The 25,418-nt window shown below is 35.7% G+C and overlaps 2 protein-coding genes and 1 non-coding gene across 4 annotated transcripts; 2 read left to right on the forward strand and 1 right to left on the reverse strand.

The window, feature by feature from the left end:
• The first annotated feature begins 1,262 nt into the window (after window positions 1-1,262).
• Window positions 1,263-13,123, forward strand: LOC134648718 (troponin C, isoallergen Bla g 6.0101-like). The gene is made up of 5 exons (XM_063503226.1): window positions 1,263-1,305; window positions 5,725-5,868; window positions 8,605-8,733; window positions 12,093-12,224; window positions 12,989-13,123. The coding sequence occupies exons 1-5, from the start codon at window positions 1,263-1,265 to the stop codon at window positions 13,015-13,017; spliced, it is 477 nt and encodes a 158-aa protein (XP_063359296.1). The 3' UTR covers window positions 13,018-13,123.
• Trnah-gug (transfer RNA histidin (anticodon GUG)) lies at window positions 6,375-6,446 on the reverse strand. Its single transcript has one exon. It is a non-coding gene; the product is annotated as a tRNA-His (tRNA).
• Window positions 13,124-17,652: 4,529 nt separating the features above from the next.
• Window positions 17,653-21,575, forward strand: LOC134649214 (troponin C, isoallergen Bla g 6.0101-like). Of its 2 annotated transcripts, XM_063503934.1 has the most exons (6): window positions 17,653-17,754; window positions 17,849-17,876; window positions 18,423-18,566; window positions 19,094-19,222; window positions 20,076-20,207; window positions 21,288-21,575. In XM_063503934.1, exons 1-6 carry the CDS (start codon window positions 17,752-17,754, stop codon window positions 21,314-21,316), a joined length of 465 nt encoding a protein of 154 aa, XP_063360004.1. In that variant the 5' UTR covers window positions 17,653-17,751; the 3' UTR covers window positions 21,317-21,575. The 2 variants fall into 2 exon arrangements, with proteins under 2 accessions (XP_063360004.1, XP_063360003.1); XM_063503933.1 differs by lacking the exon at window positions 17,653-17,754 and having other exon boundaries at window positions 17,798-17,876.
• The last annotated feature ends 3,843 nt before the right edge of the window (window positions 21,576-25,418 follow it).

The following is a 25,418-nucleotide window of genomic DNA, read 5'->3' on the forward strand; positions in this document are numbered from 1 at the left end:
TGTTATGTAGGTACTGTTGTTACCTATCGATCCAGAAATGAACAGAAAATTGTCAGTGTCAGGTGTCAATTGTCGGGAGGCACCGGTAGTTCCTATTGACGGGGCGACCGTCGAGAGTAATACACTCCATGCTTCCGGGAGTCCGCGCGGGCCGGGATACCCATCTGTTGCACAGGACAGGCCTTTCACTTTTATAGGTTGGCTATCTTATTGGCGGAGCAAATAAAAACGGTTAATGTGTGAAATTGTGCTATTTATGAGTATTTCCTATGTAATTTAAACATGGCATGTAAATATTTGTTTGACAACAAAATACATAATGTTAGTAATAATAAATAAACAACCTAGTATAAAATACCCAGTAGCAGTTATAATACTCGAACCTCATACTCAATGATGTGTTCTCAATTTGTTCAATTTTTGCAAGCAATGTAGGTACATATATCACACCTGATGACCTGATCAACAAAAATCGAGACCGAAAAGAGAGAGAGAAAATAGGTTTTACATTATTGGTTCTGTTTTAAACTAGCGTTACTACAGCTTAATAATAAGTACCTAGTACCTATGCTAAATAATTTGAAAACGGAAGACGCAAACAGATATCTTTTCATTTCGAAGCCAGCCTAGATACAAGATTATATTTTATTTACCTGGGACATTCGCGGCATCTATTCTTTAACACGGCGACCTCTGCCTGGATAGAGTTTATTTCATTTTGATTGTCGGTAACTGCAGCAGCACTGCAACAAAGTATTTATGTTGAAGCAACGGAAATAAAATTACAATGAAACAATGTTTAATATCCTCAACTTCATCGTTACTCTCCGGCAAGTTAGGTTGCATTGCAAGTACATTGCAACCAAAGAATTTGCTTAAAACATACATATCAGTGTATTCTGATAGTTTAATTAAAATGGTTACAACAACGTGAATGGTTTCACCTATGTGACGATTCGACTATTCAATCAGAATAAAGTTCACTGACAGAAAACAATATATTTAAGTGCAATCCAAATAATCCAAAACAGTTCAGCACCCCTGCCTTATCCCGCCCAATTGAAATACGTCGATCGTATGATATATACTACCTGTGTACCCAAAGTCAGGATTACTTTGACTGTCAGAACCTGCTTGAGGTAGTCAACGTATCTACTCCTATACCCTATAAAAATGGTGCGTTGGTTTAGTCACAAGTGGTTAGTGGTTAATTTATTAAAATGTGCTGGATTTTTGTATTTATTTTGCAATTTTTTTATTCTATGTGCTGTATGCAGGAAGAACTGGACAAGAACCAGCTGACCCGTAAGTAATTGTGCATTTTGAACATCATGAAATAACCATCAACAATCATAGAGACTTTGAAAGTATTTCATTTAATTCAGTCCAGTGTGAAGAAATACTTAATACCATAAAACATAATTATATGGAGAGGCTTTAGGAAATATTTTAGGGCTGTCAGTCAGGTAGGTAAGTAATCAAATGTCACATCACATCGTTATATATTTAATAACGATGTGATGTGACATTTGATTAATTACCTACCTAAAATAAGGTCATCCTAAAGCACACAATTGACAATCGTTCGCGCCTCTATAGTTCGTTTTTTTAGCATTAGAAAGAACTTGAAAGAAGGTAAGCGATTTTGACATGTCTTTTAATTGAAAAACACTTTTTAAAAATCAATAACTATTACTTATGAAAGCAGAAGACTATAAAAGATCGTATTAGATTCATAATTGTTACATATTTACCGTAACTTATTTTTAAAATGTGTTTTTCAATTAAAAGACACATCAACATTGTTTACCTTATTTCTAATGCTAAAAAAACGAAGTATAATCACTCACTTTTCGTTGAGTCGTAAGATTTAATTGAGACAGTTTAAGTTCTCCCAACACAAAACGACTTCCGGCAACTATTTAGAAGAGAAACAATATAACGGACGCAAAGTTGGACGTTTTAATGACACTTAAGGACTCGAGCAAGTGCCCATTGCCACCAGTGCTTGTGATAATTATAATTGTCTTGCTCTTGGTGGGTAAAGTTTGTCTTTCAGTGTGAAGGCAGGCTATTTCCTAAATCAATAATTTATATATTTCCTTACCTATCTTTAGATCATAATTATGCCGTAGCAAAATGCCGGGATAACGCGAGCAAGATGATGATGATCTTTAGATCATAGGTAAACGACAATTGTTTTAAACTCAAGCATACTCAAACACAAAATGCCATACAACACACTCCGCTTGCTATATATGGCCCTAGCAGATTCGGTAATAAACTACGGAATATCTAGCTACGGACGAACATACAACACATACCTACACAGAATTTATAATATACAAATAAGAATACTAAAAACCATAGTTCCATTAAAAATAAAGCAAAAATATAAGAATAACTATGATAAACTATTTCAATATTGTAGAGTACTTAGCATATTTAATAAAGTAAAACTGGCTATGATTCTTGAATACAAAGACTTATTAGGAAAGCTGGATAGATACAATAGACCGGCCAACCTCCGGCGATTACCCAATGAACCTCAGTTTAAAGTCCCTAAAACAAATAATGAATATGGCAATAGAGTCTGGAATGCATACTTACCTACTATTCTAAACAACTTTCCTAATAGAGTATTACTAGATATAAGTAATAAACCTAATAAGATTAAATATACCTATAATAAAAAAAGAACTGAATTCCATAGTACAAGAATAATTAATAAATAAGTAAGCACATAGATATAATACATATACACATAAACATATATAAATACATAATTATAATAAGTATTATTAGAACTTAAGACTAGGGAATAAGTCCCCGCTCTACCTAGTTAATAAAATCTTAAATATTAAAGATTGTAACTAGGTTTTAGAAATTGTAATTCTATTATTATTTGAAATAAACAGATTTAATAAAAAAAAAAAAAAAAACTATAGTTTTCTTATAATTTTGGTAAACTAGCGTCTGACTCGTAAGCTTATGAGGAAGCCATATAAAACGTCCATTTTTAATAAAATACCTATTACAAAATTCATAATAGGGAATATTACACGAAACTCTGCGTAGGAGGCGCCACTCCCAAGTCACAATCTAAGGGTCTACCGCAAACGAGAGAGTCGACATTTTGTTATCTAACCTCTCTATCACTCTTGTATATTCGAGCGATAAAGAGGCAATAGCTGAGTTTCGATTTCGCGTTGCCCGGTATTATACCTATAATAGGCTTTGTAAACAAACCGCCTTGATGTATCAATGTCATATTTGATTGTCTGTGAAAACTTGTCAAAAAGCAGGTTAAGGTACAGTATGTATAAGTTGTGTGTATGTAATATGTATAAGTCACCAGTGCTGCACTCTGGCTGTAAAATATTGCAGTAATACTCCCTAGATATGCAATGCATTCATTTTTATAACAAGTTACCTGAGGATGCTTTAAGATTACCCTTTCCAGCTCTTAAGAATTACTTAAAAAAGTCATTGATGTTAAAAGCTTATTACAGAGTCGAGGACTACTTGACAGACAAACATGCATGGTCCAAACCAGAAACTAACTAATAAAAAGTAGTAGCAATTAAAAACATTGTATTATGTATAGAGTTATAGGTGACACAGCTCAGGTAAGCAGGAAAGCACATCAAATATTATATGTTGGTAATTAATAATAATCAATCAGATTTATATAATATGTTTTCCCATTTCTTTTAATAACTTTATTTTCTTTTCCTTTTGTAAGAATTTGATATGTTTTCTGAAAGAGCTACGATTTTGTATGATTCCATGTACATATGTATATTTTCTAAATCAAATTTCTATTACACCTTATGTGTATAATTGCATGAATTCTATAGTAATTTAAATTGTATTTTTTCCCTTATTTTCTCGTAATGCATGTTAATTATAAGATGTAATTATTTTTGAAAAGATGTGTCCCGCCGAGTTTGTTGCCGGTCCCATATTGGGATACCCTCCTCCAATTGAGGGGGGATTTAAATCTTCTCGGGGCAGAGGTGTAGGGTTGGAGCCGGTCTACCTAGCTTTATTTGACGTTCATAAGCGCATTGTAATTATGCCTACTTGAATAAACTATCTTTTATCTTATCTTTTATCTTATCTTATTCATTCGTTTCATTACTAAAATGCTTCGTAAAAAATAATAAAAAACTTTTGACAGTTTCCCACCTAAAGTTCAATTTAAAAAAAGAATGCCGCTTACGATTCACGTTATGACGCAGTGTTCCTCTGTACGTACCCGAAAGGTCCCAAAATGTCACGAAAACCTGCTGATTGTATATAAATAAATCGAAGGCGTTTGTAATTAAGTGGATGAAGCATTATATGGAGTATAAAAATGTTTACGACTTACCAGAACGCGGGGAAACAAAAAATACCTCCTCCACAGAGGTAAAACGGGTCTTGCAGATGTTTTCAAAAAATCCACTTCTATCATTGCGTTATGGCGGTTCTGGGCAAGTAAAATTGGAGAAAAAAGGTTTGTAGATATCTCTAGATAGAATCAAAAGGAGTTTGAATGAAAATGGTTTAAAATATTGCAGTACGGTGAAGAAGCTTCTCCTTTACTGCAAAAACATATGAAAAAAATGGCTACCGTGGGCGAAAGAAAACAAAAACCAAGATTGCAGTTATATTTTTTTTCCGATGAAGTTTCTTTTTGGGCAGTTAATTACTTGACTTAGGCTTGTTCTACGACAAATAATAGAGTGCTCGTGCGAACCGAGAATTACCCAGTAGAGGAACATGTTTGGGGATGCTTCTCGAAGCAGGGTTTCGGCCATTTGCACTTGTGCACCGATACACTGGACGCCCATAAAATGGTGAAAATTGATGAAAAGGCATTGTCGCCTTCCGTTTTCAAAAGTTCTCAAAGGATAAGGCTTCTTGGATCCCGCAAGAGAATAATGACCCTAAATGCCGAAGTCAGCACTGTACTGCATGAAAAACTGAAAATGGCGTCGATGTTTTGGATTGGCCCTCAAAATCACCCGACGCCAACCCAGTTCAAAATGTTTGGGCGTGGATGAAGCTTAAATTACGAGGAAATAACACTCTTAGTATTATTGACCTAACTGGAGAACTGAAGTCTGTGCGTACGTCTTTACCTTGCATTTTAGCTGAAAATTTGGTCGAAATTATACCTCAAAGATACCAAGGTATTATTCATAATTCAGGAGACTGGACGTTTTATTAAAAATAAAGCATGAATATGTAATTACAATACTCTCTTATGATAGTATTTGACATGATGACTCTTTACTTTTTTTCAAAGTTTTACCGGTCACGCTCTTATCGTACATAGTGTACCTTCAATTACATATGAAAGATTGAACCTGATATTGCGACAGTAAGCGCCCTCTATCGAAAAAATGCTATATGTGTATATATTATATGTTTTGTGTGTCTATTAGTAAAGACACAAAAACACTAAGTACTACATAATTTAAATTAACACCAAAAAAATAAAATTGGGTTAAGATTGGGTTGCTACAAAATATTAAGTTAAGTAGGTTTAACTTGTTTAAACTTTCAAAATTTTTACTCATTAAGTGCCGTCGTTGTGAATAATAATTAAGTATAGGTACCTAATAATTAAGTATAAGACTTCTATTGCCTTGTTTTTTTCTGATTTGTTAAGAGTGGCCAATTATTATGGAGGGGCCAATAACTATAGCAGTCACCCTATAACTTTGTCCACAGTTCTGAAGAATGCCTTCGACGCTTTCGACCACGAGAAGAAGGGAGTCATAAGCACAGACATGATTGGAACCATTCTGGAGATGTTAGGACACGAGATTGATGATGATTCCTTGAAAGAAATCATAGCTGAAGTTGACGAGGATGGTAAGTCTTCATCATAGAAGTTTCGTGTCTACTAGCTAGATGGCGCTGTTAGCCATGGACCGATGTACCTGATTCTCTCTTGTAAGTATAGATGGCGCTGTTATTAAAAGTTAAAAAAACTAAAAATTAAAAATGTATTACATACATTATAATAATGTTATAAATTGTTGTTATATTAATATATCATTATACTTGTCACATAGGTACCTAACAAATTGTTGAAATATTTGTCTTTCTTCAGTTTATGAAATTTAAGAAATATTTTTTTGTGATTTAAAGTACCTACAAAAATAAGTTTCGTTTAAAATTTTATAAATAAATAATATTGTTACGAATTAAACATTTAAATAAAATGTATGAATAACTTTTTGCAATAATAATTTATGAGCGAATGCATTCTTAAAATAGGTAAATAAAAAAGAAATAAAAGTAATGAGAAGAAAAACAAAATACAGTCACATGAAAAAGCAAAAAAAAAGCACCTCTCCGTGACAATGCTATTGCATTGCCGTGACCAGGATTCGAACCTGGGTTACTACGGCCACAACGTAGGGTCCTAACCACTAGACGATCACGGCTATCGAGGCTTGAGAGAGGTGGGCGAATTTAACAATCTTGTTCTGTTGGCTTTATTAAAACGTTACTAATCATCATCATAGTATGTCCAACAATCTGAAAGGGTAGTGTAAAAATGTATAGTATATATAGTAATATAAATTGCTAAAATGCCAACTTTTCAACACAAATGACACTGATGGTAATGATGATGAGGATGATATATAATATATAACTTTTCAAGGTATAAATCTATGGGCCTTAGTTCTGATTTGATCTGATCTGATAATAAATCATTTTCAGTGACGTCAGTGACATAATAAAGTGACACGAAAAATACATGCAAAAATGCAACATTTATAAATTCAACAGTCAATACCACGGGTCGAGGTAAACATTACATTTATAATAATAAATAATTACTTGACCAAGACTTGTTGGACCTACTACTGAAAACTACCGAAGTCTTCAGTAGTGCCATCAACATGGAGTTTGGTGTCGATAAATGTGCGGTTATACATGTAGAGCGGGGGAGGGTTGTAAATTCAACAAATTTACAACTCTCTGAGACAATTGGTTTCAGATCTATCTCTGAATCAGAAACCTATAAATACCTTGGTATGTCACAGTCGTTGGGTATTGAGGACGAGGGTATTAGAGCGCTTTTTCAGTCGGCTCACAAAAGTCCTTAACAGTCTTTTGTCAGGAGGCAACAAAGTGCGCGCCTTCAGCGCCTGGGTAATGCCCCTACTCACATACTCCTTTGGCATACTAAGGTGGACTCAGACCGAGCTGGACGCCCTGGATCGGAGGGTCCGATCACTGCTCACCGCACATCGCATGCTACACCCACGCTCGTCAGTTATGAGATTGTACATCCCACGGAAATGTGGAGGCCGAGGCTTCCTAAACGCCAAGGATCTCCACAACTGCGAGGTGTACAATCTCAGGAATTATTTCCTTAACAACGAGTGTGGTATGCGTCGTGATATGGTGGCAGTAGACAGGAACCTCACGCCGCTCTCCTTGGCAAACGAGAACTGGCGCAAACCTGTGGTACTAAGTACTGCGGATCGCGAGGCGGCATGGGAGAGTAAGGTGCTACACGGGCGCTTCTACAAGGCCCTTACGGGACCCGATGTGGACCTGCTCGCGTCGGTGAACTAGTTATCTCGTAGCCAGGATTATTCACCAGCAGCTTGCTCTTCTATACGGCCTTGTGGACCGCGAAGTACTGTACTACAAGTATTCACCTGCGTCAGTTCTCGAGAATGGTCGTGCCACGCTCTATTGGGATCGATCTATCATCACTGACAGGACTATTGTAGCCAATAAGCCTGACATTGTGATAATAGATCGATCGCAGCGCCGGGCCGTGCTCGTTGACATCAGCATCCCCCATGATGAGAATCTCGTGAAAGCCGAGAAGGACAAGTCCAGTAAGTACCTAGACTTGGCTCACGAGATAACCGCCATGTGGGTTGTTGATTCGACGATCATTGTCCTGATAGTTGTTTCAGCGAACGGTCTAATAGCGAAGAGTCTCGACCAACTCGCTAGGTGGTTGGATCAAGGGTCAGATGCAGAAGGCGGTGATCTTAGACACGGCGCGGATAGTCTGCCGGTTCCTCTCTCTGCAGCCCTGACCACCGGCAGCTTGGGCCTTGCCCCGCTGCTGGCGGCACCCTAGGTTAGGTTTTTTATAATATGTTTATATGTATTTTGTATTGTTTTTGTAAGTGTTTTTGTATTTTATTTTTATATCCATATTATAAAATAACCTAGCCTAAGAGTTCAAATAAATAAAGAGAATAATAATTACTACAATATAGGTAACAGATAACAGAGATGTATGTATAATCTCTAGGGTTAATTAATATGATGTGAATTTTGAGATGTAAAAAGATCCCCAATGTCAGAGTAAATATACTAATATGTAGGTAGGTACCTATCTACTTAAAATATTTGGAGATTTAAGCCCTCTTACGGCCGTATTCGAACAATGCTTATAAGATGTCGCAGCGATTCGATACCTATATGTTAGCGTCAAAGAAAAGTGACGTTATTGGTGGAAGAAATGTGAAATCTTAAATATAAGCATTGTTAGAATACAACCTCAGGGTGATTCTATTCGGGGTGAGGTGAAGCGTGCTATTCTATAATAATATTCTGTGACTGTAGGTTCGGGAGAATTGGAGTTCAGTGAGTTCTGTAAGCTGGCAGCGCAGTTCCTCACAGAAGATGAGGAGCCTGACAGTGAAGCCATGACGGCCGAGCTCAGAGAGGCCTTCAGATTATACGACAAAGAGGGTATGTATCGGACATTTCCTGCTATCATTTCTACTCATTCATAGGTAAGTACTAACAATTTTTTTCTATGGGCCCTAAAGGCCAGGATCTCTAGAACTGTGTCGTATGCATAATTATTAGACTCAAATAAGTCCGATTTATGAAAAAAGTGGAATTTTATCGATAGCGAATGTATGAAAATTGTAAGGGGGAAATTCAAAGGGCTGGTGGGGGTAGCGGCACCACTTTTCAGCCCGGCAACATCACGTTTCTAGGAGCACCACTACAAGGATCAGAAGTCAAACTGCGGTCTAATAATTATGCATACGACACAGTTCTAGATAAGATCTGGGTCAATTTCTGAACACGATTTTTTTTCTGTCCGTGATGAAAATCGCGGGTTAGCATCAGATAATACTTACCATTTTTTTTTTACATAAAGAAGTCACACTTTCACACCGAGTTCCATATGAATTCACTGATTAGTTGGTTTTTAGAGTACACATAAAAATACCTAAAGGCTCAAATTACTACTCCCGTGCCCTGTCCGGAATCTACTTTTAAGCATAATGAAAAATCCTACGAAAAATTCTACATTAGTATCACTAATTTAGTGTCAAATACTTAAACTAGATGATATTGACTATCACTGAGCACATATACTATTAACTTAATTGTGGTAAATAACTTGTGATCGATGTTTAAATTTTGTCCGAGCGCGCGAGTAAAATTTCGTCGGCAAAACTCAAAGGGCTCTGACAGCCGACGTTTGTATTTGAACCGCCTCGTGTCCCGCCTCACCTGTACTGGCAGTATTCGGCTGTCTCTCAAAGCAAGCGGATGTAAGTCAAGCCGCGGCGTGTTCGAGGAAATCGCGTAAGTATTTCGGAATTCGGGTGGGCGACAATTTTTTTCTAATTTCGATGCCCCTTATAAATTTTATTTTCCACATAGCTTTTCAATGACAATTGTCATATTTAGGAGCCCTTTATGTATCTTTATGTAAGCGATAACATATCAGTTTGGTCAAACACGATTTAAATTTTTGGCGAATTTTTTTATTACGAATTCTAATTTCCGTGCCCTAATTCCCATAGCAAATTTACCTAAAACAGCTGATTAAGTGGCACGGGAATTAGAAAGTATTACATATATTGTCAACAAATCTTTTATTGGGGGCACTGTAAGTTAATTGGCAATGTTTACGTCATATTATTATTACATATATATATTGGCATTGAATATATATTATATGTAATAATAATACGACGTATATCTGTCTATTTTACATTTAAGGAAATCTTAAAGAATGCACAAAAATCTGTGAATAGTTTTTTAGTATAAGTACTATAGTACATACAGGATGGACCCGAATAACCCGGGCAATTTTAATACGTAAGGTAAGGTGGGGTAAGACGACACCGGGGTAAGACTATCACTTGTATGGAATCCTTGTACTGTTAGTCTTACCCCACCTTACCTTATTCATTGATCATATTATAACATTAAAATATTATATAAACATAAAACTATTTCTGGAATTATTACATATTATAATACCTGTACCTAAAGTTACATGAAACAAAATGAATCACATTTGCAATGTTTTGTTTTTGTAAATTTGACAGCTGACAGCGTATGCCGTATAAAGTTTAAATATCTGGGAGACCGAGCTTTGCTTGGAAAACATATACCTACCTACCTAAAAACTCAAAAATGTGCGTTTTTCCAGAGATAACACCTACCTAGATCGATTTTTCACCCCAGAAAACCCTCATATATGATCAAATTTCATCGAAATCGTTAGAGCCGTTTCCGAGATCCCCGAAATATATACAAGAATTGCTCGTTTAATAGATTAGTTGTTATAAATTAAACCGTAATACTATTAGAGACCTTATTTGGGTTCCGTAGCCAAATGGCAAAAAACGGAACCCTTATGGATTCGTCATGTCTGTCTGTCTGTGATAGTCTTACCCCGGTGATAGTCTTACCCCACCTTATCTCATATGTGGTTAAACAATTTTTTGTGTTATGAATTTATGAAGGCAGCATATTCGATTTCTTCAGATTAACTTACACAATAACTTCTTCTCTCTGTGCCCCTATTTATTTCTTAGTATCATTTCCTATACGGCCATATACCAGATCATACACCTTGTACCTATCTACATGCAGATACATAATGACACTTTTTAATGAATAGTTTTGTATGTAAGGCGGACATGTTTACGCAACTACTCAAAGTATTGTTTTGAAATATGTATATTTTACTAAGAAAGAGAGATTAGTTGCCATTAAAATCAAGGAAACGATTAGTCAAATACGTAGTTTTTAGTGTATCATACTTTCGTAGATTTGTCGTCCGAAACTAAAATTAAAGAAGATAAATATGTTCGATGCCGCTTCAGTATGGTTGAAGTATATTATTGTAGATTAAAATATACATAAATAATAGTTTTAACTACCAAAATAAGCTAAGAAAACAATTCCTGTGCCATGTTCTAATTTCCGTGCTAGTAAAATCTAATTCCCATGGACACACTAATTCCCGTGCCCTGACCAAAATTTTAAATTGAAATAACTTTTATAGTTTTATGAAATTTTTTACCCCATAAGAAAATTAATGTTTATTATATTTTTTATCAAATTATCAGCATAATTTTTTTTGTGTAATGTTGGTATTTCAAAATTCCATGGGAATTAGACAAAAATGCTCGTTTGGTGAAATTGACCCATCTAACTTTGGTATATTAAAGAAAAAACGTTATTTTCAAATGTTCAACTAACACTAATTTTAACGTCATTACTAAAATTGTTCTCACAAAAAGCTAGGAGCTTTCTAAAACAGTTTCCCTATACCTTCTATATTATAGTTTCGGATTTGCCCTCACTTCCCTACTTTTAGGTTAGGTGGAATGACAGGAACCCTGGGACAAAAGGTAATAGGTAAATCTAAATCAAATGATAATACCGTAGGGTCCGGGTACTTTAGCTCCCCAAGGTTACTTTGTTCACCCGTGAAAACCTATTTTATTGTATTGATAAACTATTAAAAACGGCATTATGTGATTAATATGTTTCTGTGGAAGCCTCTAGTGTCGTTTTTAAGAATATATTTTTCCAGTAAATGGGTTTTCATGGGTGGACAAAGTAATAAGTAATAACCTTGTATCGTAAGGGCTAAAGTAAGTACCCCGACCTTACGGTATTGATAATACTAACAAAAAAAAAATGCATTAACAAAACTTACTTAAACACGTACGAAGAAGGATTTTCCTCCTACAATTTCTCTTTCCCCAAACTAAATAACCTATGTTTCTGTTACTTGACCTGACCTTATAGACATTTCAAGTAGTTAAACACTTATATTGTATCAGGCAACGGCTACATCACGACAGACGTGCTGCGTGAGATCTTCATGGAGCTGGACAGCTCAATCCCGAAGGACGACCTGGACGCCATGATTGAGGACATCGACTCTGACGGTTCGGGCACAGTGGACTTTGAGGGTAAATTTTAGACCCTTTAAACTCTCGCGTTTTGTACACATATTAATTACACAAACCCCCAAATTAGACCCTCAAGTTGTAGGGTAATTCGTCAGTAACTGGCCACCTGTTAGTAACTGGCCACCTATAAACAAAATTCATTTTAGTATAAGGCGGCTAGATATTGAAGGCTGGCCAGTTATAAATAAATATAAATATAATTATTGGGGGACACCTTACACGGATCAACCTAGCCCCAAACTAAGCAAAGCTTGTACTATGGGTACTAGGTGATGATATACGTACTTATAAGTATAGATAAAATACATACTTATATACATAGAAAACACCCATGACTCCGAAACAAATATTAGTTATTGAAACCTTATACTAAAATGAATTCTGTTCAATAGGTGAATAGAATTAATTTTTAGTTTAGTGTGGCCGGTTATTGGTCGGTGGCCAGTTACTGGCGAATTACCCTATATGTCGACACAATTAGTCGTACATTAGGCATGTATACTAACATTGGAAGGAATCTTTAGTCTCTCGCAACAAATGCATTTATTCATTCATTTGACGACCTTTGTTTGAAATCAAACCAAAAATAAGTATAATATTCTAAATTGGGCTAATATAGTCTCCAAGTAATCGGCGAACATGCATAAAAATAAGAAAATATAATTCAGACGAATTGAGAACCATCTCCTTTTCTTTTTTAAAGGCCCACAGGATATTAAATCAATTATTTAGTTTTTAATTGACGTGAATTATTTCTGTTTCAGAATTCCTTGAAGTCATGACTGGTGAATAAACTTCAACAGTCGAATTTAGCTTTTAAGTCTACTAGTTATAAGTCCTTTTTCCCATGTTAGTATTACTTAAACTTATAATAATGTTAATGCTTAAGCTAAACAAAGTGATATTTAGGTTAAATTACGAACAAAATTCAATTTTAAAGTACCATTAACAAATGTCTGATACACTATGACAGATTGAATTCTGATGAAATCTATATAATTGTAATTTGTAAATATTCTACTGATAATGTACAAACACTGCTCGTAAGGGATTTTTTTAATAAATAATTCATTACAAATATATTTGCGTTTAATTTGTTTCATACCTGAAAAACTACTATCTGCTATCGATCTGTAGTCTCCGTAATATGCTAGATTGTGAATATCATTGAAATCGATATAGCAGTTTTGGAGAACTAATTTAAAATACACAAATACATTAATAGTACTCGTCCTTAAGCAAAGAATAGCTTACATGGAATAATACAGTAAATTTATGCATTTAGCGTTTGCGTCAAATCGGGTAGTTCTGATTTTTTGCAGACTTATTTATGATGTTGGCCCAATTAATAATCCAAGTTTGTGACCTCGAGTGCCGAACGCAACTTTGTAAAAATCCAAAAAAACTGCGAAAATTTCGGTTTTATTTTAGATTGGGGCGATTATAACCCTAAAAGACTAGTTTTTGATAGTACCTTTTCAGCGCGTTTTTAAAGAAGACTAAATTTGCTATAATATAACAATAGAATTATCTCTGTAAATTGAATAGTTTCCGAGATAAAGCCTTTCAAAACTTTTTTTGAAACATACATTATGTAATGTTATTATTTGTAAATAGTCACCATTAGTATTAAGATTATTGCCATGATCTAACAGGGTACCATGTACCGACTTCATATACCTACCTAATGTTTTAATACCATCCTATGTAAAAATGAACATGGACATATATATACATAACATATATACATAAAGATATATGAATATGAATGTAAACATTTTAAAAATTACATTAAACATGAATAAATGTGGAAAATAAAACATAAATAAAACAGCTCTACGGACATCATCATTCGATTTAAAATTCACCTTATAATAAAGGTAAGGTTAGGTACTCGATAAATCCCAACATAAATTCTGAAAACTCCGTAATCTGATTAAAACTGACTTCGAAATAAACGTGAATACTTACTCGTAATATAGGCAAGTATCTTTACGCCAGCGGTGCGTAATCACTAATCGTACATCTTAATGAGGGTTAGTAATTTGGTGAGTGGAAGGTCGGGAGGGAACGGTCCAAAGGCCAGGTGTATATATGTATATCCCCATCCCCATGGCATTGGGACAGAACAAGTAGAATGGCGATGCGAGCAGGGTACGTGTCGTCGCCGGTTATGAGCAAACGCTCGCATGCTAGTACTCGCCCGCGCTGACCGAAAAACGTAAACATGCCTTTTGCGCCACAATAACGTTCAGATTAAGAAGCCAGACATCAAATCTGTCTAAAGGAGGCGTATCCATTCACCAGGCACACAAGTTTTTACTACCGTTGCGCGAGAAATGTGGAAATGTGGAGAGGAACGAGCGGCGACACCGGTTCCGATACTAATTGCGCGCGATAGCCGTTCTAACCTCTTTAATATGTTCTGTGGCATTGGGACACGAAACGAAGTACCGATTAGGTGATTAAATCGGGAAGACCTATGGGTGGATAAGTAGTATTACCCACAAAAGATACAATTTTAAGACCTTATGAACCATTTTTAACCCATGAAACCCTGAATAAAGAAAAGTTTTTTCTTATTAACGACGATATAATAAAGTTAAGTAGTAAAAATTTTAACTGAAAAAATTCCGTGTGATTTTTGTTTGGCTAGAGTAAACTTGAGTAAATCTAAAATAATTTAATAATATATTGTATGGGTTGAGAAAGTAGGTTTACTACCATATTAAGGTGGATATGGTGAAATAGGTAGTAAATATCCTACAATGTGATACTTAAGGTCAATAGTATGTTGGAAATTAAATAAAAATAATATAGGTATTATCAAAATTACTCTGCCAAAGAGATTACCAAAAATATTAGATAAGAAGATTTTCTTGATTTAATATGACATTTCTGTTCAAGGCTACCCGATTTAATTATTTTAGGGATATGATATTCTCAAGAAGTTCAGGCCAGCAAAGATCTTAATATGGTTCTGCTGAAAGTATTGTAAACGGAACACCAATGATATCCTTATCTCAATGCTGATCAGGCCTTATCTAAGTAGAACATGCTGGGCCCAGCACGATTGCCTGAGGAGATCATAAATATTGAAATCGAAGGACCTTTATTACCTTAATATATGTTAATCTGAAAAGGTCAATGCAAAACGCCGCATATTAACAAGTACTAGCTATGTTTAAAATTTGGCGACTTTCCTATGTAATTATTGTGGTTTTCTATGGATCAAATGTTTATTTATATCAAGCTGTTATAAGAAAATAACTTCCGGAACCTTCTTCACACTAGCACTTTGTTCTGATATATAATGTAATTCATGTCTTTTGTGCATTTCAATTTTAAAAAAGATTTTCGTCTCAATCGTTTTACAATTAAGGTCTAAATTGGTTTATAAAAAAATGAATCATCTATCATCATTATACCCGTGTACCCCGAATCTTCTATCTAAAACCAAACTGTCTTACTTGAGGATTAAGTGTGTTCAAATTCAGACTTTAAATGTCGCGCATTAGGTTTTCTTTTGGGACGTATTAGCTAGATGAGTTAGTTCGCTTTAGTCTGAGAGGGATGAAGAGCGTTTGGTTGTTATATACGTAGTTGCGGCACTAAATTCGGCCCCGTCGATAGCAATGGACTAGTCGGTGACGGTAATGACGGTGATGGGATTCCAAGCGAGCCGCAGAAGTGCTCAACTGTTTGCTTGCAGGCCATCTGCATTATTCTTGCTAAATTATTAATTAATATATTCTTGTTTTTATTACCCACCTATATTGAAGGCAATTTTCTTAATCTCTATCCCTGTAAGAACAAGTTAAAATGGACTTACCGTGACTTCTATAAGTATTCAAACTTTCTTGGTGATGTTACTGGACCTGACGATGCAGCTGCCTAAAAAAAAGTAATGTCAGAAAACATTGTAGGTGGGTATTGGAGATACAAATTATAATTCTTGCACCACTTTTTTATGCTATACTGAGGTAAAAGTGGTATAAGATCCCCAAGATCAAAATTTTAACTAAAGCTATTAAAGCAATATCAACTTATAAAGTGAGCCTTCCGGCTTTTCTTGCGTCGGCGGCTGGGGTTGTGGACCTTGTCACTAATATGTTATCTTTAGATGGTGTCAAGGTCACAATACCCTATGCCGCTGATGCTCTGTCGACTTGGAAGGCTCTTAACTCTGATGCGCCGGTACCCGAAAAACCTTACCGCCAGCGTTTGTGGGACGACGTCGTGGTAAAGGGGCTACTCGATAGTCTTATTCATACCGCTGCTGGTTCTGACAGAGCCAGGCTAATCGCTGCCTCCAGGCCTGAATCTGGAGCTTGGCTACACGCTCTTCCCTCCCCAAACCTAGGCACCTTACTAGACAACGGTTCGTTGCGTGTGGCCGTTGCTCTCCGCCTAGGTTGTGATGTATGCCAACCCCACCAATGCATCTGCGGCTCCTCTGTGGAGAGCAACGGCCACCATGCCTTGAGCTGCTGTCGTTGCGCTGGGAGGTTCCCACGGCACCATGCTCTTAACGACATCGTTAGGAGAGCCTTAGTGGCAGCTAATATTCCCTGCATGCTTGAGCCGCCAGGCCTCAGCCGTTCGGGCGGCAAAAGGCCTGACGGCTTGACCCTGGTGCCGTGGGAAAAGGGTAAGTGCTTGCTATGGGACGCCACGTGCGTCAGCACTTTTTCCGCCTCGCATATTAGCCGCACAATGCGGTCTGCAGGAGCGGCTGCTGAGCACGCGGCGTCCCTTAAAAAAGATAAATACTCGGCGCTGAGCGGGTATCTGTTCGTTCCCCTCGCCGTGGAGACCTCAGGTTGCTGCGCGGAGGGTAAGACCTTCCTCCGCGAGCTGGGTCGTCGCCTGAGTGAAAGGGGCCTTGACCCCCGCTCCGGGTTCTTCCTGATGCAAAGGCTGTCCATCGCAATACAACGCGGCAACGCAGCGAGCGTGATGGGCACCTTTGCGTCAGGGACAGCCCGGGACGGGTTTTAGTAAGTATTTATTTTTTATATTTTTAGTTTGTATTTATATTTAAGTTTTTGCAATAAATGTTACTTATAAAGTTCCTCCAATAGGACTAAAAATGTGATAGGCTAGATAGCAAAAGGCAGATGCAAATTAATAATATACTAATTTACAATTCATTAACGTAATATTGCAATCGGTTACCACGATAGTAAACTAAATGTTTCTAATTTTTGTTCATCATTATTTGTATGTCAATAGTAATACTTTTGAAAATTGTAATTTTGATTCAGCTAAATATATTATTCCTGTCTCCCGTTTACCACGGACGTTGTAAAGGGTTCCAACGTCGGGATGTATTTTAAATTCATTATACGCGATAAAATCAGTTTATTTAATTCCAAACAGTTGAACACCCCTGAACTATTCCTCCCAGGCGGAACGCGTCAATCTTGTTATGCATATAATATAAACTCACATCTACAAAGTCTGGATTATATTGACAGTATTTGCTTGACAGCGAACCTATCTACAGTACTGACCTATATTAAAAATGGTGCGTAAGTTCACTGACTATTGTTTAGTGTTTGAACATGAAAATGTTGTGGAGGTTTATAATATTGTATTTTTGTTTTATGTGCTGTGCGCAGGAGGAACTTGACAAGACTCAACTGACCCGTAAGTAAAAAGTTACAATGTTACTATAATATTCTTTTCATCCCTATTCTATTTTGTTTAGTAACTAAGTATGTATGATTAATATTTGAGATAATTTCGCGCACAGTAGATCTGATTTGATTTGATTCTGCGATGTGATTTGAGCCAATATAGTTCACTTTATTCATAAAACTTAACAAGTCTCAATTAGTTAATTTATGTTTATCCCTTCTTTGTTACAAATACATGCCTACTTAAGTCAAAATAACATATAACGCGATAACAAAATATTCAAATTCATAAAATAATCGATAAGCTAAAACTATTAATTTAGGTTCAAATGGCTTATCAAGTTATCACATTGACAGAGTGAAGTTCTATTTTGTAAACTGCTATCTGTTTACTTGAAATTCTGAACATCACTTTATTTAGGCGCAGTGAGTAAGTAAATGAATCTAAATACCTATTAGGTACCACTGTTGCAATACACACTGTACAAGAAAGTAGAATACGTAATACATAATAATCAAGGTAGACCTTTAAATATGTATTATATTTTGTCCTCAGTTCTAAAGAATGCCTTCGACGCCTTCGACCATGAGAAAAAAGGAATCATCAGCACAGACATGATTGGTACAATCCTCGAAATGTTAGGACACGAGATTGATGATGACTCCTTAAAAGAAATTATTGACGAGGTTGACGAAGACGGTAAGTCATTCTCTTAGCAGTATTATATAAAATATGTAGATGGCGCTCTATGCCACAGGCATGGGCAGATATTGCAGTCTATGGCGACAGATGGCGTTGTTATATGAAATTATGGGTAGATTCAAATTAAAATTAGGGAAATTTGTGATATGTTTTTAGACCCGCCTTATGAGTTAAGTGATTTTACTGTCAAAGAAATAGGCGTATGTAAATACAGTAAGCTAAAGAGATTTTCATAAATTAATATTATTTATATACCTATACCTTATTGTACAAGTATGTAGCAGTCAGAAAAATGATTTGCTTAGCTATGTATTCAAGGATTGAATACATATTTGTATGCAGGAGTAATAAAAGCTAATAGTTCGTTGTACGTAACATGTAATAATTACAACGCGCAATTATTGCGCTCCGGAAAATGGTTTTACTAACCTATCTTTAAATCGAGGAAATGTTAAGTAAAGATAAGTAAGATAAGTAAAACGGCGAAAGACCTAATTAAGTCTAATTAAAAAATAAATCTTTAGGTTCGGGCGAATTGGAGTTCAGTGAGTTTTGTAAGCTGGCAGCGCAGTTCCTCACAGAAGATGAGGAGCCTGACAGTGAAGCCATGACGGCCGAGCTCAGAGAGGCCTTCAGATTATACGACAAAGAAGGTAATTACTAGTTAGACATTTATCATAAAAAATAGAAGGAAAAGTAAATAGTCTTTTAAATATTTTACTGTAGGTAAGTTATATTTGATTAAATTAAATTCATTTAACATTCGGATTTCTAATTACTCGGATAATTCGTGTTATTTACTTATTTATATAATTAGTTTTTTTAACAGAGGTATCATAGAATTAAATGGCGTGTTTAAGCATAATTTAAACACATTAAAAAAAAATTGGCCACTTATAGGCTGAATCCGTCTGAGAGAAATTCCGTGCACGAGCGTATGTTTTTCACCGTCGGCTATAGATATTTTTGAATGCTAAAAATAAAACCAAGCTTTGATGAAAAAGTTAGCAATAGTGCATTGATGTTTGAAAAACACGCTCGGGTACAGAATTTCTGCATTTACCTTACCTGGTTTTACTTTCATGGTTATACACTTTCCTATTTTTTTTTAAATATACTTTTAACAAACAGGTATTGGTAACTAAGTATACATGTAAAAATAATATGTACCTACAGCGAGCTGTAAAAGTGCACACCCTCTTTATGAATGGAATTTATTTATAAAGTGGGTACTTATGCAATTCTGTAGCTGGGTGTACATCCAGCCACAAAATTGTAGTGTAGGGTAACTTTAGAATAAATTTATTCATAATGCGTCCAAACAACTTTGCAGCACACTGTACTGTACTTATCAATTATTATTATACTTACTTCTGTTGCAACATAATCATAATAAACAGCTTTTTCCGTGATAGATAGAACAGATTTGGTTACAGATTTGCTTTGATAGGTGTAAGTAAATTTCCCCAATTGATCAAATCACTTGGTGTAATCTCATGTTGTCAGGTAACGGTTACATTACGACGGATGTACTGCGTGAGATCTTCAAGGAACTGGACGCTTCTATTCCGAAGGACGACTTGGACGCCATGATTGAGGACATTGACTCTGATGGCTCGGGCACTGTTGACTTTGAGGGTAAGTTTCAACTTCCCTTTTATCCTCGTAAGACCCACCATATAAAGTTTTCAAATTTTTAATTTGAACCTTATTCAATAAGTAAATTAGAACGAACTTCGCTTGTTTTAAAAAGCAATGATTAATGAATCAATAGAAATTCTATTTTATTTGGTTCATGAAAGGTTCAAATTAGATTGCACGAATATGTATATTGTAATGTACATTAAGGGTCTCCCCATACTTATCGACGCGGATTCGGCGAAAGCCGATAGTAAAATTAGTAAACAGCATAAACAGGTAAGGTTCGGTTCGGCTCCGTTCGGCCGTCGACGGCCGACGCGTCGGCGTCTTTTTCGCTCTTATTGCGTGGACATAAAGTTTCATTTCTATTGGCATTGCCGATTCCGCGTCGATAAGTTTGGGGAGACCCTTAGTCTCAGGAGGTTAAACGAGTCGGCATCCGGGTCTGACAGGTTAGCGTTACCACAACTTCGTTTCGCACTAAACTTATTCAATATAATCCATAGACTTTGAACGGATCAATCACGGCACGGGATTCGCTCACCTCGTCCCCCCGCACCCCCGTATTTTTGGCAGCATCGGTTTCATGAAATAATTACTCTAAACTCAGTCTAGCTAGAGGATTCCTAGTCTATGATATAATCAGACCATTGCACTGTTTGTTAAGGAAGTAGTTACACTAGTTACCAAGATAGCCAATATTTTGTATTGATAGTTGTTTTCGAAATCGCACAAAAATACACATACTACCAGATGATAGCTTTATGTCAAAACTGACGTTCAAAATTTTTCATGAATGTTTTTTTTTTCTAACAAAAAAGGTTCAGGCTATCAATTTCGAGTTTGTTAGAATTTCCTTATTTAGAACGTTATTTATAGTATTTTCTATAGTAGAGTATGTTCGCAAAGAGAAGAGTCGTGGAATGTATGGGGCCCAATACATTCTACGACTCTTTCCGTACAGAGTCTACCTATTATTCAGATTTATAAGCGACGTTCGAATTAATTAGTTATGATTATTTTGTATATACCCTTTAGTTAGTTGTTTCTTCATTAATTTCTTTCCTTTTATTACAGAATTCCTTGAAGTCATGACTGGTGAATAAATTTCCGGCTTGTGTAGGTTCTTTTTTATATTATTAGTTTATTTATAAATGTTATTTAACTATTATTAAAAACCTAAGTGATATTTAGATTAAGTTTCGACCAAAATTCAAATTTACTGCGCCTTTACTCTGTCTAAGGCACTGGAAGGTTGAATTTTGATGATACCTTTTAATGTATTTATTATAAGGTACTTTAGTATTTATAAAAAAATAAAAACCTGCGAGCAGTGAACATAAATATTTTTAATAAATAATGATTAAATATTTGAATTTAATTTTATTTTACTTACTTGTATAAAGTACCATGCCCATGCATATTTATATTATAACATGAGCTTATTAATGGTTCCGGTTATTTAAAAAATTACAGGTACCTTCATACAATTTAATCCATCTTAAATTCATATTGACTTCTATTTCTACTTTATCATATCGTTTTAATCCGTCAACCTTCATATTGTAACAGTTACAACTTTTTTTGGCTGCAAGAGCCTCGCCTTGGACTTGGCTGAGCGCGCCATGACGAATGACGAGACGGATTGCACGACACCTGAAATGCTGGATCCGCGCCAGTTGTATGACAGATTGTGACCATGCCAGATAAACATGCCGACTGAATTGCGGCATGTATCTAGGACGTATGTACAGTTGATTGCAAATTGTTAGTATAATTTTTGATAACGAGAAAACTGCCAGCTTATGATTTTGACGGCATTTGTACTTAAATAATTGGAAGCCTTACATTTTGCAATATCTTTGGTTTTGATTGAATAACGATTCAATTTATTTTAAGAGTTAAAAGTTATCTGAAATTTAAATCCTCTTTTCTACGACAGTAAATACGTATACTTCAACAAGCGTTATGTTTTATGTAGTTTAATAAGAAATTGAAACATAATTAAAATCACGATTTTATTTTTAATTTATGTAAATGCATTTTCTGAAAAATCAGCGGGCGCAGCATGGTTCCATTATTATCGCCTGTCACTATGCCCGTCACTTTCGCACTTACATATACTTATTAGAACGTAACAAGCATGGTGACAAGCTATAAAAATGCAACCGTGCTACCACCGTAGAACTAGATCAAGCAATCTGTTATGAAGATAAAAAAATTGAGACCATTCATCCTTATTAACAAACACGAGTCTTAGGGTTTATAAAAATAAGTGCAATTTTTACTTGAGTTGAAAGAGATGCCCGTCCCTCAAACTCAAATTAATATCCAATTAATATCCCGGTTAGTTTGATTGTTTTTTATTAATGATGTTATACATAGGTATCTAAATTAATTTTGCCCTCATTAGGCGTATCGCTATTACATATTTAGAGATAACAGGTATAGAGTCTGGCTAGCCAAAAATTGTTGACAGATGTTTCCTTGTAGTACCACCAATTGTCTATGATTAAAAAAAAAGATAAAAGTCAGTTGTCAATTTATGTCATTCATTCAAATTGTTTGCGGTTTATAAGGGGTTTATTTTAAGTAATTTGAATAATGTCTATACTGAGTGATGTCCGCAAACTATTATTTAAAAAAGGTCGTAAATAATTACGACAATGTGCGAAGTCGACGTGTAGTGTTTTATAACGAAAAACTGCAATGTTTATAAGTCGTAACCAAATGTAAACAAATTAGGAGGTTGGTGCTCTATAAATATTTTGATACTTAGCATTTAGCATATTTGGCATAGTTCTTACGTACGTAATTTTTTGGTGAGGGATTCATATTACGGACTACGGTATTATCGAGCTAGGTCTTATTTACACTACATTTAATTTTTCGCCTTACAATATAGTATATGGTGAGAAAGTGTAAACATGTGTTTATCGTTGACTGTATTTTACATAGTGGTAGAAATTATGTGAGCTGACTTTGAGTGCACGTCAACGTATATTTAACTTATTTCCTTAGGTACCTTACGTATGCACAGAATATCAAAAATATTTTCTAGTATCAAAATTATAATTCCTACTACACAAAGTGTGACCAACCCAAGATTTTTATATTTTCCCGCCAAAAATCTGTGTAATATTTCAGTAGCCAGACTCTAGCTATAGCTTAACAAATAAGTAAATTAAGTAATTTCTATAACTTTTCAACTATCGAGTAACTAACTGCCCTATTTAATTCAAAAGGTACCAACCACAAATGAAAAGAAACTTACACGCAACTTAAGTTATGTTATGAAATAAGTTATTTGCATAGTTGTATTTGCCCTCAATCACGTCGTTAAACAGTTTCTACGTCCATAAGGAAAACCACTAAGAACGTAAATTATCATTTAAGTATCTATTGTGCGCTTACAAAAATGCACTTAAAAGTATTAAATAACATAGACGGAAAAACCTGGAAACAAAATAACGCCATGTTTTATAATGGTTTATATTTCTAGCAGCTTTTTTAACAGCAACACCTAAGTCACTTGCGATACGCAAAGGATAAAATAATCTGATTTTGACCTGATTTTATAACATATCTCGTGTAATGGTTCGAGCGGGACACTCTTAATATTGGTATCTTGTAAAAAACTGAAGATGCCTCCAGGGATTTTTTTCTTTACTTCAATAAGATATCCCTGGCACATGTGGCTTCCTTACTAATACCGTTACTAGTACCGTTTTTCATACAACTTTGTGACAAAAACCAGTCGTAATGGTTTTAAATTCATGTACCTACTATAGAAATTGACACGTGTGTCTTAAAAAAATAATAGCTAAACCGATTTGGATTTTGGATTTTGGGTTTTGACGACCGGTCTGGCCTAGTGGGTAGTGACCCTGCCTGTGAAGCCGCGGTCCTGGGTTCGAATCCCGGTAAGGGCATTTATTTGTCTGACGAGCACAGATATTTGTTCCTGAGTCATGGTTGTTTTCTATGTATTTAAGTATTTGTATATTATATATATCGTTGTCTGAGTACCCACAACACAAGCTTTCTTGAGCTTACCGTGGGACTTAGTCAATTTGTGTAATAATGTCCTATAATATATATATATTTTTTTTTTTATTTGTTCCAGTCCACTGAATGCGTTACTAATACCATGCTCGTTCTGGTACCTAATAGGAAACCACGAAAGTACCTACAAATTTCGTTTCCTTAACTTATGGTGTTATTACGCAGAGCTTGTGGTCACCAACTTTCTTGGCTGATTTGTTGCATGGCGGAAGATGGCGTGATTGAAATTACATACTCGATTTGATACAGGAAAGTGGACACTGGACGTTTCAGTTTATCTCCGCGTGTTTTTTTATTATGTCGATATTTAGAGAAGGAAATGGGGACTACTTTTGTATGGAAAGGGTTCGTCCACTATCCCCTTAAAGGCACTTTGGGTTGCAATCACGTGGAATGTTATGTACTCTTTCATCTGATAGTTAATGTAGCTAATTAAAGCATAGCAATAAATATTTATATCGACATGTCAAGTTGCCGGATATATTTAAAAGATACTGCTTGATAAAATAATGTACCTATCATGTAACCTACAGCGGTAGGAGCATGGTAGGATTTTTATCGCCTGTCATTATGCCTGTCAATTTCGCACTTACATACATACTTGTTACAACGTGACAGGCATGGTGACAGGCGATAAAAATGCGAGCATGCTACAACCGCAGAAGGCGTTTATTGATTTGTATTGCATTTTTTGGACCCGTTGTTCAACAGATAGAGAGGGCGAGAGGAAGGGGGGGGGGGACTCATTCATTGACCTCCGGAGCCTTGGAGGATACAACTAAACGGAGTAGCCATTAACAGGCTTTCCCCTCTGTCGAAAATAGGCGGCCAACGGTCATACACAATGTATGGACTGACGTTTATCTGACATGGCTATTTTTACGTTACGCATACATTTGACGTTCCCCTCCCCCGCAAAAATCGGCAGACTGTTTTGTACAGAAAATTACAGACATGGCGTCTCCGTTTGATTATATCCTCCAAGTCCGGAGCGATTATTTCAGGAAACATTCACCCCTGCTTGTTTTGAAAGACCTATACTGAGCAACTTTTACTATAGGACCAACCCCAAAATCGCGAAAAAAAAGTAATTTCATACATAGAGTCTGTGCGGAAAGAGAAGAGTCGTGGCAGAAATGGGAA

Source organism: Cydia amplana, chromosome 6 (assembly GCF_948474715.1).
Source record: "Cydia amplana chromosome 6, ilCydAmpl1.1, whole genome shotgun sequence".
Lineage (NCBI taxonomy): Eukaryota > Metazoa > Arthropoda > Insecta > Lepidoptera > Tortricidae > Cydia > Cydia amplana.